Source organism: Musca vetustissima, unplaced genomic scaffold (assembly GCF_032173495.1).
Source record: "Musca vetustissima isolate MV318-11 ecotype Yass unplaced genomic scaffold, APGP_CSIRO_Mvet_v1 utg14179, whole genome shotgun sequence".
Classification (NCBI taxonomy): Eukaryota; Metazoa; Arthropoda; class Insecta; order Diptera; family Muscidae; genus Musca; species Musca vetustissima.
In genome coordinates, this window is record NW_026885448.1 from 37379 (window position 1) to 63291 (window position 25913).

General features: G+C 34.2%; 1 protein-coding gene across 1 annotated transcript in view; it reads left to right on the forward strand.

The window, feature by feature from the left end:
* Positions 1 to 25570, forward strand: part of LOC133332719 (serine-rich adhesin for platelets-like) — a gene marked incomplete at its 3' end in the record, with an annotated part of 49669 nt that extends 24099 nt beyond the window's left edge. The window contains exons 2-3 of the mRNA XM_061541095.1: positions 8953 to 9030; positions 24644 to 25570. Coding sequence (XP_061397079.1) covers positions 8953 to 9030; positions 24644 to 25570 — 1005 coding nt within the window. The remainder of the gene's footprint in view (positions 1 to 8952; positions 9031 to 24643) is intronic.
* Positions 25571 to 25913: the final 343 nt, after the last annotated feature.

The following is a 25913-nucleotide window of genomic DNA, read 5'->3' on the forward strand; positions in this document are numbered from 1 at the left end:
ACCTTAAAAAATATTTTTTTTTAAATCCACGCCTTATGTTGACGCCTCAGGACCTTAAAAAATATTTTTTTTTAAATCCACGCCTTATGTTGACGCCTCAGGACCTTAAAAAATATTTTTTTTTAAATCCACGCCTTATGTTGACGCCTCAGGACCTTAAAAAATATTTTTTTAAAAATCCACGCCTTATGTAGACGCCTCAGGACCTTAAAAAATATTTTTTTTAAAAATCCACGCCTTATGTAGACGCCTCAGGACCTTAAAAAATGTTTTTTTAAAAATCCACGCCCACGCCTCAGGATCTTAAAAATACTTTTTAAAAAATCCACGTCAGGACCTTAAAAATATTTTTTTTAAAAAATCCACGCCTTATGTAGACATCTCAGGACCTTAAAAAATCCACGCCTTATGTAGACGCCTCAGGACCTTAAAAATATTTTTTTTTTTTAAATCCACGTCTTATGTAGACGCCTCAGGACCTTAAAAAATATTTTTTTAAAAATCCACGCCTTATGTAGACGCCTCAGGACCTTAAAAAATATTTTTTTAAAAATCCACGCCTTATGTAGACGCCTCAGGACCTTAAAAAATATTTTTTTAAAAATCCACGCCCACGCCTCAGGATCTTAAAAATACTTTTTAAAAAATCCACGTCAGGACCTTAAAAATATTTTTTTTAAAAAATCCACGCCTTATGTAGACATCTCAGGACCTTAAAAAATCCACGCCTTATGTAGACGCCTCAGGACCTTAAAAATATTTTTTTTAAAAAATCCACGTCTTATGTAGACGCCTCAGGACCTTAAAAAATATTTTTAAAAAAATCCCGGCCTTATACAGACGCCTCAGGACCTTAAAAAATATTTAAAAAAAAATCCTTAAAAAATACTTTTTAAAAAATACGCGCCTCAGGACCTTAAAAAATACGCGCCTCAGGACCTTAAAAAATACTTTTTTAAAAAATCCAAGCCTCAGGACTTAAAAAATACTTTTTAAAAAATACGCGCCTCAGGACCTTAAAAAAATACTTTTTAAAAAATACGCGCCTCAGGACCTTAAAAAGTACTTTTTAAAAAATCCAAGCCTCAGGACTTAAAAAATACCTTTTAAAAAATACGCTCCTCAGGACCTTAAAAAATACTTTTTAAAAAATCCACGCCTCAGGACTTTAAAAAATACTTCTTAAAAAATCCGCGCCTCAGGACCTTAAAAAACTTTTTAAAAAATCCATGCCTCAGGACTTTAAAAAATACTTTTTAAAAAATCCGCGCCTCAGGACCTTAAAAAAATACTTTTTAAAAAATCCGCGCCTCAGGACCCTAAAAAAATACTTTTTAAAAAATCCACGCCTCAGGACTTTAAAAAATACTTTTTAAAAAATCCGCGCCTCAGGACCTTAAAAAATACTTTTTAAAAAATCCACGCTCCAGGACCTTAAAAAATATTTTTTAAAAAATCCACGCCTCAGGACCTTAAAAAATCCACGCCTGAGGACCTTAAAAATATTTTTTTTTTTAAAATCCGCGCCTCAGGACCTTAAAAATTATTTTTTTTTAATCCACGCCTCAGGACCTTTAAAAATATTTTTTTTAGATCCACGCCTCAGGACCTTACAAAATATTTTTTTTTTTTAAATTCACTCCTCAGGACCTTAAAAAATATTTTTTTTCAAAAATCCACGCCTTATGTAGACGCCTCAGGACCTTAAAAAATATTTTTTTAAAAAATCCACGCCTCAGGACCTTAAAAAATATTTTTTTAAAAAATCCACGCCTCAGGACCTTAAAAAATATTTTTTTAAAAAATCCACGCCTCAGGACCTTAAAAAATATTTTTTTAAAAAATCCACGCCTCAGGACCTTAAAAAATATTTTTTTAAAAAATCCACGCCTCAGGACCTTAAAAAAATATTTTTTTTAAAAAATCCACGCCTCAGGACCTTAAAAAATATTTTTTTAAAAAATCCACGCCTCAGGACCTTAAAAAATATTTTTTTAAAAAATCCACGCCTTATGTAGACGCCTCAGGACCTTAAAAAAATATTTTTTGTAAAAAATCTACGCCTTATGTAGACGCCTCAGGACCTTAAACATATTTTAAAATATCCACACCTTGTGAGGATCCTTAAAAACAATATTTTTAAAAATTCACGCCTTGCGAGGATCCTTTAAAAATTAATTAAAAAAAATCCAAGCCTTGAGACCATTTTTCTTCAAATTTGAATCAATCCTCCTTGCATCCTCCTTGTGTGTGTGTGTCTTTGCCAAATAATTTTGTATTTTATAAATACCGTTTTTAAAGGACTTAAAGGATTTTCGTGATTGTGGCCCCGAACGAAAGCATGTGGAAAATTGTGGCCTACATTTGAGGGGGAAAACAGCTGAGCTGGCACGTTAGTCACGTCTGTAGACATATATTTCAGTCTCATGGTACTATGCGAAGTAGTGTTGTGGCTTTCTGGTGTGTTGTGTTTCTGGACACTCAGCCAGGCGGTCAGGACAAACATTCGCATGATGCAGTTGTTAAAAATTTAAATGATTGTCGACACAACATCTTTGGTCTGGCTCTCTTACGCATTTCATTTCGGCACGAAGAGATGGGTGATCAGCAGTTTAGTGGATGGAGGGTGGATTGGATGGTGTTTACATTTAATTCAATTACGTTTTGTGCTTAAATAATTAATAGAGAAAATTTTGAAGGCTTCAGTTTCAATTGAATATATGTTGGATCTACAAAAATACCTTTATTATTATGGGAATTATCAAAGAAATGAAATTGGTGCGAGGGTGCGTATTAGTATTATTATTTATTTGTTCACCCAAGGGGCGTATGAGGGATATTGTTGTCACTGCCTTGAAATTTCAATACTCATACGCCTAGTTGACTCTATTCTCAAGAGTTGAATATTAATTAGTAGTTTATTAAAATAAATATTTCATATTTGATGTTTGGTATTCCAAATTTTATTTTATAATGGAATTCAGCTCCTCTTCCGTCTCTCCCGAATCGAAAGAAAAATTATAAATGAAAAGTTAATATATCTCACTTAATTTGTGTACATTCCACCACACACACATACCAGTCACAAAAATTATGATGAATATTAATTTGCATGGCAAATATTAACTCAAATTCCATGGAATAGCAGCTGTGCCCTCAGGAGATATTTTTAATGTAGCACATTTCGAAAAATATAACCTCGCCCCCATCCCTACTTCATGCACTAATTTTTGCACAAATGTCAGTAACAAAACCCAAACAAAAATTAATATAAATATCATTTACATATGCTGTCATACACACACACACCCATACACCCTCACTTAACCTCCTTAACTATAACAATAACTACTTCGACTACCACTACACACTTCCTCTGACAAATCTCATATGTCATTGTCTTTGAATGTGAGTCACAACTGCGAGTTTCGGTGTGTGCGAAAGGGGAGCTTCTGGTATCCTCGTTGCCAGAACGGAACAAAAACAAACATTAACATAATTGTTATTTAATTGTCGCACTTCGAGAGAGGGTGCTGCACACAGATGAAAGAAGAGAGAGAGCAAAGTCAGAAAACATCCTCGAAGTGTTATGTATGTATGTCAGTTGGAAATAAATAAAGAGCGATTATGTCTTCACTGCATACTTATCCATATGATCTTTAGATTTATTCTAGTGAAAACAAGATGATGACGATGATTATGATGGTGATAATAATGGGAATTATTATTGTGGCGATACTGAGCCATGAGGTTAAATAGCTCAACTATGATTACAGTTATGCTTATTAAAGTTGAAAAAATTATTAACTTCGTAGAGGGAACAGTGGGCTAGAAGGATAAGCAGAACTAGAGAATAAGATGAAGAGACCTAAGACATATTTTACGGGCGCCTTGAAAAAGGATATGATCGTTGCCCATGCCTTGACATTAAAATTCTGCTAGGAGATTTTAATGCAAAAAGGGAAAATATCTTTGGCCCCACCGTTGAAAAATTTAGCCTCCATGAAGAAACATCAGACAACTGCATTAGGTTGATTGGCTTCGCGGCAGCAAAAAAACATGGTAGTTAGCAGCACCAGATTCAAGCATCTCGGTATACCCAAGGCCACTTGGATTTCTCCCGATCGAACAACGAGAAATCAAATCGATCATGTTGTGGTGGACGGAAGGCATTCATCCAGTGTTTTAGACGTCCGATCGATACGGGGAGCGAATATCGATTCGGACCATTACCATGTGGCAGCCAAGGTATGAGTCCGTCTTAATGTAGCAGCAAAGGTGTGATCTAATGTAACACGCAAAATTTGACGTCGAAAAGCTGCAAACAGAACAGATAGCAGAAGCCTACTTCGCTCAACTTATCCAACTGCTTGACCCTTGTCCCGATAATAATATAGAAACACCATGGCAAAGAATTGCCCACTCCCTACAAACTGCAGCAAAGCAACACTTGGGTACCAAAGACCACCATCAAGAAATCCGTGGTACGATCAGGAGAGTCGTAATGCTACTGATATGAAAAACGCAGCGTATAGGGCAACCCTGCGGACAGAAACAACACGTAATGCGATGGAGAACTATCGGGAAAAAGGAGAGAGGAGAAACGTATTTTCAGAAAAAAGAAGAAAGAACAAGAAAAACGTGAGCGTGAGCAAATCGAGATGTACCGGAGTCAGAATGAAGTCCCAATGATTGGAACCTCAGCATCCTGTGTCCCGTGCACAAAAATGAGACAAGACGATATGTGCGAACTATAGAGGAATTAGCCGTCTTCCCATCGCATATAAAGTGCTATCCAGTGTGCTGTGTGAACGATTGAAGCAAATGGTCAATGACATTATTGGACCATACCAATGTGGCTTCAGACCTGGCAAATCCACCAGATTTTCACTCTGCGCCAAATCCTGGAAAAAACCTACGAAAAACACATCGATACATTCCACCTATTCGTCGACTATAAAGCCGCATTCGAATGCCCTATCCGTTCAGAGGTTGATAAAGTCATGTCTGCGTTTGCAAAATAAATTCGGCTATGCAGGATAACTTTAACTGGCACAAGATCAGCAGTTAAAGTAGGAAAGGACCTCTCGGAGCCCTTTAATACCGAACGAGGATTCAGACAAGGTGAAAGTTTGTCGTGTGACCTTTTTAACATCCTGCTGGAAAAGGTCATACGAGAGGCAAAAGTGAACAGAAATGGTACTCTGTACACCAAACAACACATGTTACTCGCATACGCTGCCGATGATGGGTCGAACACTGAGAGCGGTAACAGCCACCTTTGAACAAATTGAGAAGTAGTCTGCCAAAGTGGGTCTTGCAGTAAACGGCGAGAAGACCAAGCTGATGGTATCAACGCGCAAGACCTGAGAACTACAGCTTCGAGGTATTTTATATACCTGGTACCGCCACAAACAAAACGAATGACATCAGTTTTGAAATTCGGAGAAGGATAGTGATGGCCAACCTATGCCACTATGGTCTGAGCAAACAACTCAAAAGCAAGGCCACCTCCCGTCAGACCAAACTCACACTCTACAAGAAGCTGATACTACCCGTGCTGTTATACGGATCTGAAGCATGGGTACTCACGCAAGCCAATGAGGCAGCTCTTGGAGTGTTTGAGCGGTGAATACCGCCGTCGAATGAACCATGAGTTGTACCAGGAATTTTCGGACATCGACATTGTTAGACGCATTGAGCTGCAGCGACTATGTTGGCTAGGTCATGTTGTGAGAATGGATGAAGATGTCCCAGCCCAGAAGGCATATCAAAGCGAACTAGCTGATGGTTCACGCAGAAGGGGAAGGTCAAGAAAACACGTTGGAAAGATCAAGTCGAAGACAACATCGCCGAAAATTAGAAAAACTGCGCAAAAGACTGACGCGCCTGGAAATCTTTTCTAAGCTCGGCTTATGGAATGAAAGTTCTGTCACAAGCCAGCTATGTAAGCAAATTGCCCTAGGGCGTATACTTTGTTTGGGAGTCAACTGGGCGTATGATTTCTGTCAACACGTATACGTTTCGAATTATTTTTTAGGCTTTCCTCCAAAATTTCCTGAAAATCATCACCATTCGATTATGTCAAAGCACAATAATATTAAATTTGACAGCATTTTGGTGTCGTTGGTTGGTACCATGTTGGGGGCAAACTAAGTTTGTTGACTGCTTTCCGTGGCACTCTTTCGCTTAATTTTTACATATACACGCCTTGTAAGGATCCTGAAAAAATATTTTTTAAAAATCCTCGCCTTCTGAAAATCTTTAAAAATATTTTTTTTAATCCACGCCTTGTATATTGATATACCCTTTCCCTAGAGCGTATTTTTTGTTTCATTAGGGGGTCACCTGGGCGTATGATTTTTGTCACCACGTATACGTTGCGAATTATTTGTTTAGGTTTTCCTTCAAAATTTCCTGAAAACCACTGTTTTGCCTCCACCATTTTATTATGTCAAACCACAATAATATTAAATTTGACAGCATTTTGGTGTCGTTGGTTGGTACCCCATGTTGGAAGGAGAACTAAGTTTGTTGACTGCTTTCCGTGGCAATCTTTCACTTCAGTTGTCCCTGTAGGCCATAACTAAGTTACCCCGCCATTGTTGTGTTGTGCAGTGTACTGGATAACAAGAGACAGTTGTGAATTTGCTTTATTCCATTTTATTCGGTACTTCCATAAATCTAGTTTTGAAATATAAGCTCTAGTACATCCCTCCAAAAAACTAAAACTCTGCGACACACCAACACAAGGATACAATATTTTTATGTGTATTGTTGTTGTTTGTTATTGTATCAAAAAATATATTTTTATTTTTGTGATTGTGTGTGGCTTTAAGGACACATCCCGCCAGACAACTGTGATATTTACCAAGATTTGCTTCTGGGGTGGGTGACGCGGCAGGCGGAAAAGTTGTATTAGTTGTAATAGCTGAGAATAGACAGCTCGAAGGGGGCAAAACGTGCAGCAAACATGTCGCTGTACGCGAGCAAACGAATGCCAGTTGGATGGCTGGGTGTTTCGATCCATTTTGTTTGGCGAATTTTTGAAGGATACGGTTCAAGGTTAGATTTACAACATTTTTCAATTGTGTTGACGTTCGTACGTACGTACGTTTGTATATTATTTTGAGATTACGATTGCGATTCACGGTTTTTTACTTTTTTTTTCTTGTCAATGCTTTTTGCTACGCTATAACTATTTTAGGATTGACAAGAGTTTCATCTGTAAGCTTTTTATTAAATAAAAAGTGTTCTTTATTTTATTTCGCAATTCAATGCCATTCTCTGTTTCGGGGTTTTTTGCTTCAATTTTTTCTCGAGAAACAAAGCATATCATAATAATCATCGACAACAATTCCCCAAAGGGGGGAGTGTTAACGAATTTTTCTTTTTTGCATTAAATTTGTATTCTGGAGAGGGAGTGTTAATGCGATTTACGAAATTGCTTCAAGGTTTGCATAAAATATGGAATTAAAATATTTATGAAACTAAATTTGTATGTATGTTCAATTCAATAGTGCATTCTAATGGGCGTATGAGTATTGGAAATAAAAAGAAATTACAAAACAATAATCATACGCCCCAATTATATGATGAATTAATAATAATCATACGCACTAGGCATAGATTTCCTTGAATTTATTATTTATTTGAAAAAAATATTTTTTAAAAAATCCACACCTTGTGTAGGACCTTCAAAAATATTTTTTAAACCAGTAAGGAAAGTAGTAAAGTCGGACTGGGCCGACTATATGATACTCTTCACCATTTTGGGTATATATGGTACATATGTATCCTTACAATTGTATGTCAATGTTGCATCGGCGGAACATACTCATGTCTTTCTGCAACCTATGTTAAATTTTCATTTCATTCGGGCAGATTTAGAGTCGTCTGTGTACGATGGGAAAAAGTTGTGGAAAACGATTTATAACAAAATTGATACAAGCTATTCGGTACGCCGCACTGTTCAAAATTTAATTCTAATCAGACAACCATTCGAAATACATGTGGAAACTATGGCTGCATCTGCACCAATTTCAGCAAAACCCAAGAACGACATTCAAGTCTCAATTTGATACGTTGTGCAAAATTTCGTGTTAATCGGACAAACATTAAGAGTTTGGCGCAGCATTTATGTAAAATCGGACGAGACTATATATGGGAGCTATATCTAAATCTGAACCGATTTTCACGAAACTTAACACGCATCATTCTAAACCTAATTCATTACTCTGTGCCAAATTTCGTGCAAATCTAAAGATGTATAGGGACTTCGGTGATTCATTTACCTAAAATCGGACGAAACTATATATGGGAGCTATATCTAAATCTGAACCGATTTTCAGGAAACTTAACACACATCATTCTATACCTATTTCATTACGCTGTGCCAAATTTCGTGCATTTCGAAAAATTTATAGGGACGTTGGTACACCATTAGCCTTAAATCGGATGAAAATATATATGGGAGCTATATCTAAATCTGAACCGAGTTTTCCCAATTTCAATAGGGTTCATCCTTGGGCCAAATAAGTGACCTATGCCAAATTTCAATCAAATCGGATCATAAATGCGACCTGTACTTTGTTCACAAAAATACATGGACGGACAGACGGACGGAAAGAAAGACGGACATGTGTAAATCGACTGAGAAAGTGATTCTATGAATATTCTCAAAAGGAGCCAAGTGACTATATCGTTTCCTTTTGCCTGTTACAAAAATATGCACAAAGACATAATAACCTACCACAGTGTGGTGAAGGGTATAAAAATCCACGCCTTGTGTTAACTTTTTATTAAAAAAATTAGTATTGATTTTTAATTCGTAATCAATTTTATGTTTTCAGATATTTTTTATTTATTTTACAATTTTTATTTTTTTATTATTACATTTCATATAACAAAAAATTAATTATTTTTCTTCTTCTTCCGTTTTTCCCTTTCCAGTTAAAATCCAAAAGTCTTACCCATTTAGATGGCTTGGAATCGGAGATGGTTTGCAATCATGCAAAAAATTCCAATACTGTAAGTTTTGAAATTTTTATAAAAAAAAAAAATAAACACAATATTTAGATGTATGTGAATAGAATCAACATATTAGTGTTAGAGCAATGTGCAGCAAAAGAAATCCCCATTAGAAGCAAATCGTAACCAATTGTTCACCAATAAAATATATTTTTTTATTAGAAAAATCCAATCCAAAATATGTTTTTTTTTAAATTAAAAAATAAATACTTTTAATTTTTATATATTATTTTGCATGCCACTATCGCTTCTCCAGTTCCGTAAACCTTATCTCAAAGTGCATTGCTCTCTTCTGATGATTATTTATTTGATTTTCTCCTCCACCCTCACACGCCCTCCAATTTCCGTGTAGTGTAAATACCCTGGCACTGAAATGCAATATTATTTGTATATCTCTGTATTATGTGAACGTGACTTCTTTGATTTATTTTAGTTTAAGTTTTGTTTTTTATTCCGGTAGATTTTTCAATAGATTTCCACTTCTGGAATTCTGTTATGTTGCTCAGTTCTGTTCGCTCAATAGTAGTTTAATGGTACTTGCACGCATTCACTCACACTGAAGACATACAAGTTTTTTTCTTCACTTAGGAAACAATACAACAAAGTTGTAAGCGAAAACCAAAAGATATCACACCAACACCACCACAGAACAATAGCATCTTTATAGTTCCTCACGCACACACACCAACAAAGTCACATTTCTTTCACAACATAGAATTCTTGAAGAAGAAATAACGAAGAAATAGAATTTTTCGTTCATTGTTATTTTAAGTATTTGTCACATACACACAATGTTCCTGGGTACGTATGTGTGTGTGTGTTTATGAATGTTATGTGTGTGTACCCTACGTAGCACCAACAAAAAATAATAAATTCCTTGATTATTGCATTGAAAATGGGTGCGTATGAGTGGTGACAAAACGTATACGCTCTGATGTTAATGAGACCTTAAATTAGATTTCAAAGACTCATAATTAATAGATATTCGGATAATTTCGGACCTAATTGTGTGTTTTCTTAAAGTACAAAATCTCCCCTTTAAAATGGTATATCATATGTCAGTATAACCAAACAAATACTTAAAATATTTCTCCATTTACAAAAGTCTCAAAAATCTTCAATTTTTCCCCATATTTTGTGTAACATATTTAAGCGGGCATAACTTCGAAACTACTCGGTATATTTTTATGATTTTTACGCTATTTGAAAGGTAGGGACCTCAAGAATTAATAAACGAAAAAATATAGATATTCTATTTAACAAACTCATTATTAAAATTCGCTTTGAAAATGGGTGCGTATGAGTGGTATCGACATTTATACGCTCTGATGTTAATGGGAGCTAAAATTTGATTTCAAAGCCCCATAAATAATAACTATACGGATAATTTCGAATCTAATTATGTGATTTCTTGAAGAGTAACATCTCACCTTTAAAATGATATATCATACGTCAGTATAACAAAACAAATACCTAAAGTATTGTTCGATTTACAAAAGTCTCAAAAATCTTTAATATTTTCCAATTTTTTGCGTAACATATTTAATGGGTCATAACTTCGAAACTACTAGGTATATTTTTATGATTTTTACATTATTTGAAAGGTATGGTCCTCAAGATTTTATAGATAAAAAAATATACAACTTATATTTAACAAAATCATTATAAAATTCAAACAAAAAAATAAAATGCATGTATGAGCCTTGCAAAAGAGGAAACATGAGCACTTGGCTCCAAGGGTCATAATCGCACTTCCAATCAATTTCTTCGGAACAAGTTGACTACGTTTAGATAGAGGAAGATCAAATATTTAAATTGATACATCATTTATCAACATATCCCGCTAAATACCAAAACTATGGGGCTATTTATCATGAACGCAAAATTTGCCACTATTTTGTATTTTTTTGCGCATCACTTCTGCAGGTCGATAACTTCGAAACTACTCGGTATATTTTTATGATTTTTACGTTATTTGGAAGCTATGGACCTCAAGAATTTATAAACTACACAATAAAGAAATTCAATTTAATAAAATCATTCTCAAAATTCAATAAAAATACAACAAATACCCAAATTTATCGATTTCTCAGACATTATTGCGCACCATGTTCTCGGCGTCATAACTTTTAAACGGAGCGGTATATTTTCATGATTTTAATTTTATTTAATTGCTATAGACCTCAAAATTTACTAAAAAGATCTACAGGGTTTTACACTTTCACAGAACAGTTCTCTAAATTAAAGAAATATGTTTTGAGTTATTGTACCTTGTATATTGGTAGACATAGGCATTATGTTACATAGGCCATAATGGTAATTTTGATAGATTTTATTGCAATAATTTAACTAGATTTAGGAAGAGGAAGAGCTTGTCTATACATCCGTATAAATTTTGTCAATGTAGCTCCTCAAATACTAGGGTTATGGCAAAATGTGCACTATTACCCAAAATTTCTAATTTCTCTATATAAAGAGATTTTATCTTTCATGTGGGTAAAATTGAACACTTTGTTCGGTGAATCATATTGGTATATCCGATCAATTTTATTGGTATATTTTGACAATATTTGGAAAAAGAACTGTCCGAACTTTCAATCAGTATAATTTTTGTTTATATAGCCCACCAACTACCGACGATATTTGAAAAATTGCATAGCTACCCAAAATTTCCAATTATTCTAAAAATTTTGCGCATAATTTTCTCCGGACCATATCTTCTGAACGAATCAACATATTTTATTGACTTATGATTTATTTTATTAGTATAGGCCTCACGATTTATAGTAAAGACCTATGTAATAACATTTATTTAACAATTTCTCCTTAAATTTAAGAAAACTGAATTTAGTGACTTTAGGCTTCTGTCAAGGTGAAATTGAACATTCCTTTCCAAGGATCATATTCCTACTTCCGACTTAATGTATTGGAATAATTTGAAAATTTTTGTAAAGAGAAAGATCAAACCTTTCAATCAGTATCGCTTTTCTTAATATAGCCTACCAACTACCGAAGATATTTGAAAAATTGGACACATACCGAAAATTTGCAATTATTCTAAAAATTTGCGTACTATGTTCTAGAGGTCATAACTTCTAAACAGATTGACATATTTTATTGATTTATGTTTTATTTTGTTGGTATAGACTTATATTTATAGTAAATATATATTAATAACATTCTTTTAAAAATTCCTCCTAAAATTTAAGAAAATTTAATTTAGTGACTTTAGGCTTCTGTCAAGGTGAAATTGAACATTTCTCTCCATGGACCCAATTGCTACTTCCAAATAAATTTATTGGAATATTTTTATGTTATTCGGAAAGAGGAAGGTCGAGCCTTTAAATTAATATAGCTTTTGTCAATATAGCTCACCAACTGCCGAAGATATTTTAAAATCTGCACAATTACCCAAAATTTGCAATTATTCTAAAAATTTTGCGCACCATTTTCTCAGAACCATAACTTCTGAACGGATTGACATATTTTGTTGATTCAAGTTTTATTTAATTGCTACGGACCTCAAGATTTATATTAAATACCTATATAATGACATTCCGTTAAAAATTCCTCCTAAAAATTTAGAAAACTCAATTTAGTAACTTTTAGCTTCTGACAAGATGAAAGTGGGCATTTCTCTCCATGGACCCAATTGCTACTTCCAAATAAATTTATTGGAATATTTTTATGTTATTCGGAAAGAGGAAGGTCAAACCTTTAAATCGGTATAACCTTTATCCATATAGCCCATCAAATACCGGAGCTATCTTACAAATTACACAATTACCCAAAATGTTCGCTTTTTTGGGTAGTTTTGCGCACTACTTTCCTGGTGGCATAACTTTCAAACTAAGTGGAATATTTGTATTGTTTTACCATGATTTGGTGGATAGGGACCTTAAGATTATATAATTGCTCCAATAACCCTCTTAATAAATTAAAAAAGTGCCTGTAGCGTGCCTTCCGATTCAGTAGTTCACCTGATTATAACTTCTTTACTAAACACAACTTTGTATTGCTGAAAATTTTGTGCAACTCAATTGCACAAAAGTTTAAATTTTATTTTTTGTACTCGCTCCCTACCCCTCTCCTCATCATCGTCATTGCTTATTTGCAACAATGATGTTGCTGATGGGTGACTAGCAAAACTTTATGAATCTGATAGTTTAAGTTCACTATGAAATACTGAGAAACAAAACAATGCACAGTATTTTTTTCTATTTTTTAATAGTTTTCCTCACAAAGTTTTATTGTTTTCAAATTCGTTTCTGTTTGTTTTGTTTGAAATAATGCAAGGGGAAGGGTTATTTGCCAATTAAAAATATTCTAATTGTTAAAGTTTTTTGGCAAAATTGTGTATTTTAGGATTTTTATGGAGATTGGAAATTCTTGGAAATACAGAAAAATAAAGCAACTATGAGGGATAGTTTTTCTTGAAGGATACATTGGGATAGGAAATATTATTTCAAGCTGACAAAAGAAGAAGAATATTTAAAAAAAATATTTTTAAAGATCCACACAATGCTTGGATTTAAACCAGTAAGGAAAGTAGTAAAGTCGGACGGGGCCGACTATATGATACCCTTCACCACGTTGGGTATATTCAACACATCCTAACAAACGTCGAATTTTTAAAGGTCCAGTAAAATGAAATTGGATTCATAAACATTTCATTCTGCAACCGATACTAAATTTTTCATTTGGTCAGATACAGAAGCTATATCTAAATCTGAACCGATTTTCACGAAACTTAACACACATCATTCTAGACCTATTTCATTACGCTGTGCCAAATTTCGTGCAAATCGAATGATACTAAGGGACTTTGGTACACCATATACCTTAAATCGGTAGAAAATATATATGGGAGCTATATCTAAATCGGAAGCGATTTTCAGGAAACTTAACACACATCATTCTAGACCTATTCCATTACGCTGTGCCAAATTTCGGGCAAATTGAAAGATATTAAGGGGCTTTGGTACACCATATTCCTAAAATCGGACGAAAATATATATGGGAGCTATATCTAAATCTGAACCGATTTTCAGGAAACTTAACACACATCATTCTAGATCTAATTCATTACGCTGTGCCAAATTTCGTGCAAATCGAAAGATATATAGGGACTTTGGTGCCCCGGTTTACCTTAAATCGGTCAAAAATATATGTGGGAGCTATATCTAAATCTGAACCGATTTTCACGAAACTTCGCACACATCATTCTAGACCTAATTCATTATGCTGTGCCAAATTTCGTGCAAATCGAAAGCTATATAGGGACTTTGGTACACCATATACCTTAAATCGGACGAAAATATATATGGGAGCCATATCTAAATCTGAACCGATTTTAAGGAAACTTAGCACACATCATTCTAGACCTAAATCATTAGGCTGTGCCAAATTTCGGGCAAATTGAAAGATATTAAGGGGCTTTGGTGCATCATTTACATTAAATCGGACAAAAATATATATGGGAGCTATATCTAAATCTTAACCGATTTTCGGTAAACTTAACACACATCATTCTATATCTAATTCATTACGTTGTGCCAAATTTCGTGCAAATTGAAAAATACTAAGGGACTTTGGTGCACCATTTACATTAAATCGGACGAAAATATATATGGGACCTATATCTAAATCTGAACCGATTTTCACGAAACTTAACACACATCATTATAGACCTAATTCATTATGATGTGCCAAATTTCATGCAAATCTAGAGATACATAGGGACTTTGGTGGACCATTTACATTAAATCGGACGGAAAGATATATGGGAGCTATATCTAAATCTGAACCGATTTTCGGTAAACTTAACACACATCATTCTAGACTTAATTCTTTACGCTGTGCCAAATTTCGTGCAAATCTAAAGATATATAGGGACTTTGGTGCACCATTTACATTAAATTGGACGAAAATATATATGTGAGCTATATCAAAATCTGAACCGATTTTTCCCAATTTCAATACGGTTCGTCCTTGGGCCAAATAACTGATCTATGCCAAATTTCATCCAAATCGGATTGTAAATGCGACCTGTAGTTTGTTCACAAAAATACATGGACGGACGGACGGAAATGCGTAAATCGATTTTTATGGACCCTCAAGGGATTTTTTTAATCCCTCGACTAATTTTTTTCTTCTCGCCAACTAAATTATTTTTTTTTTCATCCTCTACTTCCCTTCTCCCCTTGCTTCCCACCCTCCCCCATATCGCATTCAATTAGTGGTTTGGCAGTTAAAGTCCGAATATTTTTTCCCCAAGCCAGCCAGCAGTGATTATAGCTGTCCTGCACCACCCACTTCCACTCTACTCCACTTATTTTTGTTGTTTTTTTTTGATGGTTTAAGGTTTTTTTTTATTGTTTTTGTTTATCCACTCACACACACACCAAAAGAGACAGACAGACAGACATTCTCTCAAAAACACACGCATTCCTGGAATTGAAAACAATGCAGTTGAAGAAAGCAATCACCGAGGCAAAAATCTAATTTCAATTGATGTTGGTACTCTTGGTTGGTTTCAGTTCTTTCGGATGGATGACGTAGCATGGCAGACATGAACGACCAGTTATCTCTGCTCTATGGCCATCAGAGATTGACATCTGGCCGCTTTGGTCCATGGAATGCGATTTTTTGTTCTTTGGTTGTCTTTTCTTTCGTTTGTTGTTAATTGTTTACTACTGCTCCTCCTCATGCTCATCCTCGTGGTGGTCCATATCTCGATGACTTCAAAAGTGAGTGACTAAATCACTCAGTTAGTCAATCACAATCCCTCACATCTTGTGACTGACTAACTGAGTGTGTGTGTGTGAATGGTGCGTATTCAATTGTGTTGGAGGGTGAATTTGATGGTTAACCGATTGATGTCACGATAAGAATTTCGTTTCCAGTTGTGTGAATCCTTTTGGGAAATGAATTGTGTCAAGGAAAAAATTTTAAGGACATTTTTAGAAATATTGGATTCAATTTTGGTATTGAAATGAAAATTGAAAATTTTCAATTTTTTATTGGAAAAAAATTATATTGGGAATTTCCTAAAGCCTCAGAAACCTCTATCCGGTAATTTGGATTCTATGAGAACTAAATTTGGCACGTGGTGATTTTTCAAGATTCTTCGAAAGTGAACTAAATTTAATTTAGATCGATTCAGATTTCGATATTGTTGCTATATATATTTTAAAGCGATTTGCCTATAAATACGACAAAATACATTCCGATCATTACGAAATTTGGTACAGGGAACATTTTTAACCTCCTCCAAATGTTTATAAAATATTATCAACATCGGTTCAAAATTCGATGTAGCTTCCCTATATATTTTTCACCGATTTGATGATAAATCCTTAAAATGCTATCCGATCTCCATTAAATTTGGTATACGATGCTTTTATGAAATAATTCTAATGTGTATACTATTTGGTAAAAATCGGTTCAGATTTCCATATAGCTCCCCTATATATTTTTCACCGATTTGGCTATTAATCTACAAATCTTTTTCCGATATTCACAAAATTTGGTACATAGGAGTTTTTGATATCATTAAATAATGAACCAAATTTGATGAAAATCGGATCAGATTCGGATATATCTACCTTATATAATTTTGACCGATTTGGCCATAAATCGGAAAATATGACTCCGGACTTCATGAAATTTGGTATACGATGGTTTTATGAGATAACTCAAATTTCATCAAAATCGGTTCAAATTTCGATATAGCTGTCATATATATTTTTCAACGATTTGGCTATAAATCCGAAAATCCTGCATCAATATTTACGAAATTAAGTGAGTACAAGTTTTTCGGCATCAATAAATTATGTACCAAATTTGATAAAATTCGGATCATATTCGGATATAGCTACCCCATATATTCTTCACCGATTTGGCGCTAAATCAGACAAATATCAGCCAATCTCTATGAAATTCATTATACAACGGTTTTCTGAGATATTTCATAAATATACAAAAATTTATCAAAATCGGGTCAGATTTCGATATAGCTCCCCTATATATTTTTCACCGACTTGGCTATAAATCCGAAAATTATACACCGATTTTCACGAAATTTTGTGTGTATTAATTTTTTGATTTTAGTGAAATGTATACCATATTTGATAAACATCGGATCAAATTTCGATATAGCTGCCCTATATATTTTTCACCGATTTGGCCATAAATCGGACAATATCATTCTGAACTTTAAGAAATTTGGTATACGATGGTTTTCGGAGATATTTCAAAAATATACAAAATTTCTTAATAATCGGTTCAGATTTCGATATATCCTCTCTATATATTTTTCACCGATTTATCTATAAATCCGAAAATTCTACACCGATTTTCACGAAATTTTGTGTGTATGAATTTTTCGATATTAGAAAAATGTGTACCAAATTTGATATAAATCGGATCAGATTTGGATATAGCTATCCTATATATTCTTCGATTTGGCCATAAATCGAACAATATCAGTCCGATCTCTATGAAATTTGGTATACGATGGTTTTATGAGATATATCAAATATTTACCAAATTTCATCACAATCGGTTCAGATTTCGATATAGCTCCCATATATATCTTACACCGATTTTGTTATAAATCCGACATTTATACACCGATATCTATGAAATTTGGCATATTGTAATATTTTAATGTTAGTCAAAAGTGTACTAAATTTGATTAAAATTGGTTCAAATTTTGATATAGCCCGATATGGCCATAAAATTTGGTAGAAATCGCTTCCGATTTTACTACGTCCTCCATATATATCTTACACCGAATTTGGCTATAGATCCGACAATTATAGTCCGATCACTAACAACTTTTGTGTATAAGATGTTTTCGGAATTCTTTAAAAGTGTATCAAATTTGGTTAAAATCTGTTCAGAATTTACTATAGCCCCCATATGGGTCTATCACCGATTCGCACATAAATCCGAGAATTGGACGTAAATTCCTTTGAAATTTAGTAAAACGTCTTATTTTAACATTAGTAAAGTATGTACCAAATTTGGTTAAAATCGGATCCGATTTTACTATAGCCCCCCTATATAGATCTATAACCGATTTGTTTATCCGACAGTTTTACCCTGATTTCAATGAAATTTGGCACAACGTTATATTTTAATAATATTCAAGTGTATAGACATTTTTATAAAAATCTATTCAGATTTTTCTCTAGCTCCCATATATATCTCACTCCGATTTACCTATAAATCGGACAATTTGACTTCGATTTCCTTGAAATTTAGCACAACGTTATATTATAACATTAGTAAGGTGTATAAAAAAGTTCATAAAAATCTATTCAGATTTTACTATAGCCTCCATATAGATCTATAACCGATCCGCTTATAAATCTAACAATTTCACACCGAATCCTACGAAATTTGAGACAACGTCATATTTTAAGATGTATAAGGTGTATACAAAATTTTATAAAAATCGGTTGAGATTTGACTATAACCCCCATATATATCCAACAACGATTTGGTTATAAGTCGGACATTTTCACTCCGATTTCTTTGATATTTGACACAATGTCATAATTTAACATTTGTTAGGTGTATAAAAAATTTTATAAAAATCGGTTGAAATTTGACTATAGCCAACCCCCTATATATCTAATACCAATTTGGCCATAGATCCGCCAGTTATACTCCGATCTTTATGAAATTTAGTACATGGGTATTTCTTGACATTCTTCAAATGGGTATTAAATTTTATAGAAATCGGTTCAGATTTTACTATAGCCCCCATATATATCTTACACCGATTTGACCATATATCCGACAATTATAATTCGATCATTATAATTTTTTTTACATGGGGATTTCTTGACGTTCTTCAAATTTATATTAAATTTCATAGAAATCGGTTCAGATTTTACTATAGCCCCCATATATATCTTTCACCGATTTTCGAATAAATCCGACATTTTTGCTCCGATTCCTACGAAATTCGGTATATATGGATTTCTTAGTATTCTTCAAATATATAGCAAGTTTGATCAAAATCGATTGAAAATTTCACTTTAGCCCCCATATACACCCAACACCGATTTGGCTATTAATCCGACAAATTTTCTCCAATTTCTGTAAAATTTCTTATTTGTAAAATTTTTATTTGGCGAATCTTATAAAAATTAGGTCCAATTTCATTTTTTTCTTTTCCTAACCAGAATTAACAATTTTCCATTTTCCCATTTGTTCCTTGTTATTCACTCTGTGGTCTCCATTTCAGGGTTATTTGTCACAGTTGTTGTCATCATCATTTTTTTTTTTTCTGTGTGTGTGTTATTTTCTAATTTTATTTTTAATTGATCTTTCTCTTGTTGTTCATTTATTTATTTTTTTTCTATATCGATAACATGGAATATGACCCCATGTTTCCTTCACACACCCATACAATAGCAACCTTCACATTTTCACAGTAGTTTCAGTTCAGGTTATCGTATGCTTCTTCTTCTCTGCATTTTGTTCTTCTTTTACATATTTCCTCTCTCTCACAGATTTGTAATTTGATTTATGACAATATTCTCCAGTTACTTTAAAATGAACTCGGATGGTGAAGGGAGGGGAGGGGGGGAAGTGCAAGGTTTCCCCTACTCAATATGAGCAGTCATTTACTTTACAACTTGTCTAGTTTTTTCCATTATTTGTTTTTTCTTGTTTCTAGTTTGTAGTTTATAGCTTTGTCATCAGTTTCAGTTTTTTCTATTTTATGACACATATTCCTTATTCTCCCCCTCCCCTTCTTCTCTTCTATTACGCTTTCCCTCAACAGATAATGATGAAATCATCATCACCATTATTATAAAATAAATTGAAGTTGATGTCATTGTTAACACAGACACAATGACAATGACATTTGACTTGGCTAACAAATTAACGGGACCTTTTTTGACATTTCATTTTTTTTCGTTCTTGACATTTCATATTCTTCTCCTTCGTTAGTTTTTGTTATTAATAGTATTTCTAGATTTTATTCGTGGGTGTATTTAACATAAATATTTCTTGTCCATAATTATAATCTATTGTCTTATAAAATCAGATCTCCCAAAAGTATGCTAATATTTCTTTATGGGGGTAATTTTTGTAAATTCTCATTTCCTCTATCTATCTCTCTCTCTCACTCTCTCTCTCTCTTGCTAATGGAGGATAATGATTAATATTTAGGCCTAAATTTGAAAAATGACAATTAACATTTTCATAATTCCCAAATGTCATAAATGTCAACTATTGTTTCTTTTATAGTCACAACGCCTAACAATAGGCAATAGATGGCATTCAGTGATAACAGAAATGGATCAAAATATACCTCAGAGATCCCATTACCAATATTCGAAGTAAAATTGTCCGATTTATCGACAATTCGCTGAAAGGTGTATATGGGGACCATTACGAAATCGTAAAGGAATTTCATAAAATTTTCTACACCTCAGAGATTTGCCAAAATACTTCCACATATCAAATTTCAAAGAGATCGGTACAAAATGATCGGTTTTATGCCCGAATCGGTGTAAGATATTATGGGGGCTATAGTAAAATCTGAACCGATTTCTATCAAATTTTGTATACAATTTACAAATATTAAAATAGGACGCTGTGCCAAATTTCAAAGAAATCGGCATAAAATTGTCGAATTTATATGGGAATCGGTGATAGACCCATATGGGAGATATAGTCATATCTGAACCGATTTTAATCAAATTTGTTCAGCTTTTAAAGAACTCCGAAAAAATCACATACACAAAATTTCATAGCGATCGGAATATAATTATCGGATCTATGGCCAAATCGGTGTAAGATATATATGGGGGCTATAGTCAAATCTGAACCGATTTTTATCAGATTTTGTATACAATTTACAAATATTAAAATAGGACGCTGTGCCAAATTTCAAAGAAATCGGCATCAAATTGTCGAATTTATATGCAAATCGGTGATAGACCCATATGGTAACTATAGTAAAATCTGAACCGATTTTTATCAAAGTTAATATACACCTTACTAATGTTAAAATATGACGTTGTACTAAATGTCAAAGAAATCGGCATCAAATTGTCGAATTTATATGCGAATCGGTGATAGGCCCATATGGGGGCTATAGTAAATTCTAAATCGATTTCAACCAAATTTGTTACACTTTTAAAGAATATCGAAAAAATCTCATACACAAAATTTCGTAATGATTGGAATATAATTGTCTGATCTATAGTCAAATCGGTGTAAGATACATATGGGGGCTATAGTCAAATCTGAACCTATTTCTATCAAATTTAGTATACAACTTACTATTGTTAAAATATGACGCTGTGCTAAATAAAATAAAAATAAAATCAATAAAATCGACGTCAAATTGTCGGATTTATATGCAAATCGGTAATAGATCTATATGGGAGGTATAGAAAAAACTGAACCGAATTTTATAAAATTCGATCAGCTTTTAAAGAACTCCGAATAAATCTCATATACAAAATTTCGTAGCGATCGGAATATAATTGTCGGATTTATAGCCAAATCGGTTTGAGATATATATGGGGGCTATAGTCAAATCTGAACAGATTTTTATAAAATTTAGTATACACCTTACCAATGTTGAAATATTACGTTGTGCTAAATTTCAAAGAAATCGACGTCAAATTGTCTGATTTATATGCAAATCGGTGATAGGCCCATATGGGGGCTATAGTGGAATCTGAACCGATTTTAATCAAATTTGTTACACTTTTAAAGAATATCGAAAAAATCTCATACACAAAATTTCATAGTGATTCGAATACAATTGTCGGATCTATGGGCAAATCGGTGTAAGATATATATGGGGGCTATAGTAAAGTCTGAACCGATTTTAATCAAATTTTTTACGCTTTTAAACAACTCTGAATAAATCGCATATACAAAATTTCGCAGTTATCGAAATATAATTGTCGGATTTATCGCAAAATCGGTATAAAATATATATGGGGGCTATAGTAAAATTTGAACCGATTTTTATCAAATTTAGTACAACCTTAGTAATTTAAGAAAATTTGTTACACTTTTTAAGAAAATTTGTTACACTTTTAAAGAATTCTGAAAAAAAAATCTCATACACAAAATTTCGTAGTGATCGGAATATAATTCTCGGATTTATTGCCAAATAAGTATAAGATATAAATGGGGACTATAGTGGAATCCGAACCGATTTTTATCAAATTTTGTATACATTTTACTAATGTTACAAAATTACGGTATGCTAAATTTCAAAGAAATCGGTGAAAAAATGTCGGTTTTATAGTCACATCGGTGTATGATATATATGGGGGGCTATAGAGAAACTTTAAGCGATTTTTATATAATTTGGACCACATTTGAAGAATACCAAAATAATTATCTGTGTACCAAATTCTCAAAAATCATCGAAAAATTTTCAGATTTATAGCAAAATCGGTGTAAAATCTATATGGGGGCTCTATGAAAATCTGAACCGATTCTGATCAAATTTGGATCACTGTTTACCAGAATATCATACACCTAATTTCCTAAAAAATTTAAACCAAATTGGCAGATTTTTCGAGAATTCGGTGAAAGATATCGGTAGCAATATTTGAATCGGAATCGAATTTTATAAATGTCGTATCCGTAGAAAAGCTCCAGAGAACTCTACAAACCATTTCAATACTCTAAAAGACCTCTAAAAGACTCTATAAAAAATTAGTAGCAGTTAATTTCCTTTTCTAGGAAATTAACTCCACAAGATCCTGTTGGTCCTAGGAAACCTCTAGAGAATTTCTGCGTTTAGACGACCAACCTCTACTAGACCATGTAATTCTAGAAGAATTTCGAATGTTTTCTGTCTATATGATATATCCACAAAACCTGCTGTGTTTTGAAGACCTCCACATGGGCCTGTAGCCCTAGCATTTTTTGGAGATCTCAAGAGAACTTCGGCGTTTAGAAGATCTACAATACCCAGTAACTCTAGAAGATTTCTCCACAAAACCTGCTGTGTTTTGAAGACCTCCATAAGGCCCTGTAGCCCTAGAATTTGTTGGAGATCTCACAAGATCCTGTTGGTCCTAGGAAACCTCTAGAGAATTTCTGCCCTCTACAAGATCGTTCTTCTATGTAGTTCTAGAAGAATTTCGAATGTTTTCTGTCTATAGGATATCTCCACAAAACCTGCTGTGTTTTAAAGACCTCCACATGGGCCTGTAGCCCTAGCATTTTTTGGAGATCTCAAGAGAACTTCGGCATTTAGAAGATCAACCTCTACAACACCCAGTAACTCTAGAAAAATTTCGAATGTATTCTGCCTACATGAGATCTCTATGTTAGACATTTGTTTTTGTCCACAACGATTTTGTTTCTGTCGCACATATCGGACCATGTTTTGGTATATATATTTGGTACATATAAAAAATCCACGCCTTGCCTAGATCCTCGAAAAAATATTTTAAAAAAAAATCCACGCCTTGCCTAGATCCTCGAAAAAATATTTTTAAAAAAAATCCACGCCTTGCCTAGATCCTCGAAAAAATATTTTTAAAAAAATCCACGCCTTTGTTAAGGCCTCCAAAAAATATTTTTATAAAATCCACGCTTTTGTTAAGGCCCTTTAAAAACTTTTAACAGTTGTTTAGTCAATCTTTCCTGGCACCCTTCCTCCCCAGCTTTGACCTCTTTGTATTCTATGCATGAAATATAAATCATATGCCTAAAAGTATGCACCTATATAATCATTTTTCAATTTAGAGTCTAAATTGATGCACTTAGATTTTTTTCCATTTTTTTTTTTTTTTTGAAAAATTTTTAAATCGATCTTTTTTAGTCACCTTCCTCCCTCTCTTACCCTTTGGTATATCGTATTATATGCATGAATGAAATATAAATTGTATCCCTAAAAGTATGCACTAATATATACATTTTCTAATTGAGCGCCTAAAAGTATGCACTGCCTTAGTTTTTTTTTCAAATTTTTAATTACGAAAAATAGATTTGAAATTCTTTGTAGTGCCCTCCTTAGATTTTCCTTATCCTTTTTCCCTTTTTTGGATGAAATATAAATTGTATCCCTAAAAGTATGCATCAAAAATTTTTGGTGCATACGCCTAAAAGTATGCACTGCCTTAGATTTTTTCCAATTTTTAAATATAAAAAAAGATTTTAAATTCTTTGTAGTGCCCTCCTTAGATTTTCCCCCTCCTTTTCCCTTTCTTACTCTCATCTTGTATCTTGTACAACAACAACTATAAACCCCCTAACAATATATCTAGTTGACCTCAAAGTAATACTAAATGTAACTAAATTTGTTGTTGTTATTTTGTTGTAATAACTATTTCTCTCCTCTATATATTTTTTCTCCATTTTGTATACTATTGGGATCTATGTTCTATTTCTCCCTCCTACTCCTCTTCTCTTTCTATTTTCACACATTTTCCCACTAAACGCCTTTTGATATACACCATTTCAAACACACACCAAAAACCCACCCTCACCCACACAACCTTAACCTTCAATCACCTCCAAAACCTTCACCTCCGATTTCCAACTAATTACCCTTTCACACCTATTTGTGCTGCCGACCCATCACCTCACCTCACCTCACCAGACATTAGCCTCCATTACATCAACGCTTACCACCGCTTATCCACTATCCTCGCCCTCATCCCTATCACCACCACTGCCACAGTATCATGCAAGTGGTGGCAGTAATGTTAAACCACCACCCGCAAGACCCCTCTCACCTGTACGTTCGTTACATCCGAAATTCTTTGCCTCGGCTACACGGTCGTCACGGCGCACCCCACCCACCATTTATACCCAGGCGCCACAGCAGCAACCAACCACCAAATCATTACCCAATAATTTGAATTCACCTACCTCGACACAACACCATCCCTACCACCAACCGCACACGCACCTGCATCATCCCCACCACCTCCATCAGCAGGCCCAGCCACTGCAGCATGGCCACTATGAGGGGTCGTCGTCGTTGTCGTCATCGTCCTGCACCACCACCACGACCTCTGCCTGCTGTAACAGTAGAATTTGTTCCTATCACATAGGCAGTGTTCCCCCAGCCTGCAGTAGCAGGAACAATCTACCACAACAACAAATGTCCTCCTCCACCACCTCTCATCATCATTATCATACCAATAAATTTCAGAGTGATGTTGGTGTTGTCGTCTCGTCCACGTCCTCCACGAGTAATGTCATTGGCGCCATTTCATCATCGTCACCATCCAGCAGTTCCCAGCATACGCTCAAACCTTTAGCATTGCCTTTGCCGCCTAGCAGCCACACCTCCGCCGCAGCAGACAATATTGCCTCTACGACACTGTCGCACGGTTCATTGGCGGCGGACCAAATGGGCTCCGGCTCAATATCGTCAACCTCAAGCCTATATCCGTATTCGCATGGTGCTGGCGGTTGTCTAACACCCACCGGCAGTGTCGGCACCTCGACCACCACCACCAGCCACAAGAAGAAGTCCTCATTTTTGCAACGTAAAAAACCGATACTCACTCGTAGTGAGGTGAGTGACTAATTTTTTGCTTACAAACAACAAAAACAAATTTCAAACCAAAAAAAAAGAATTTAGACACATAACCCTCAAGGTTGAACACGGTTCCGCAATTGTTCAGAGCTATTACTTAAGCACTTGTTCTTTCATTGGTTTTTAATTCTGTTCTATTTTTCTTTCTTTCATTTTCTTTCCTCCTTCTTCTTCTTTTTAATTAATCTTCTGTGCAACCATATTTGCATTTCTTGCATTCTCTCACCCACCCACTCTCACTCTCACACCTACCAACAGTCACCTACCTTCGAGTGACAATTTTCATTATCTCTTCAAATATGCTTGTGTTGTAATTTTTTGC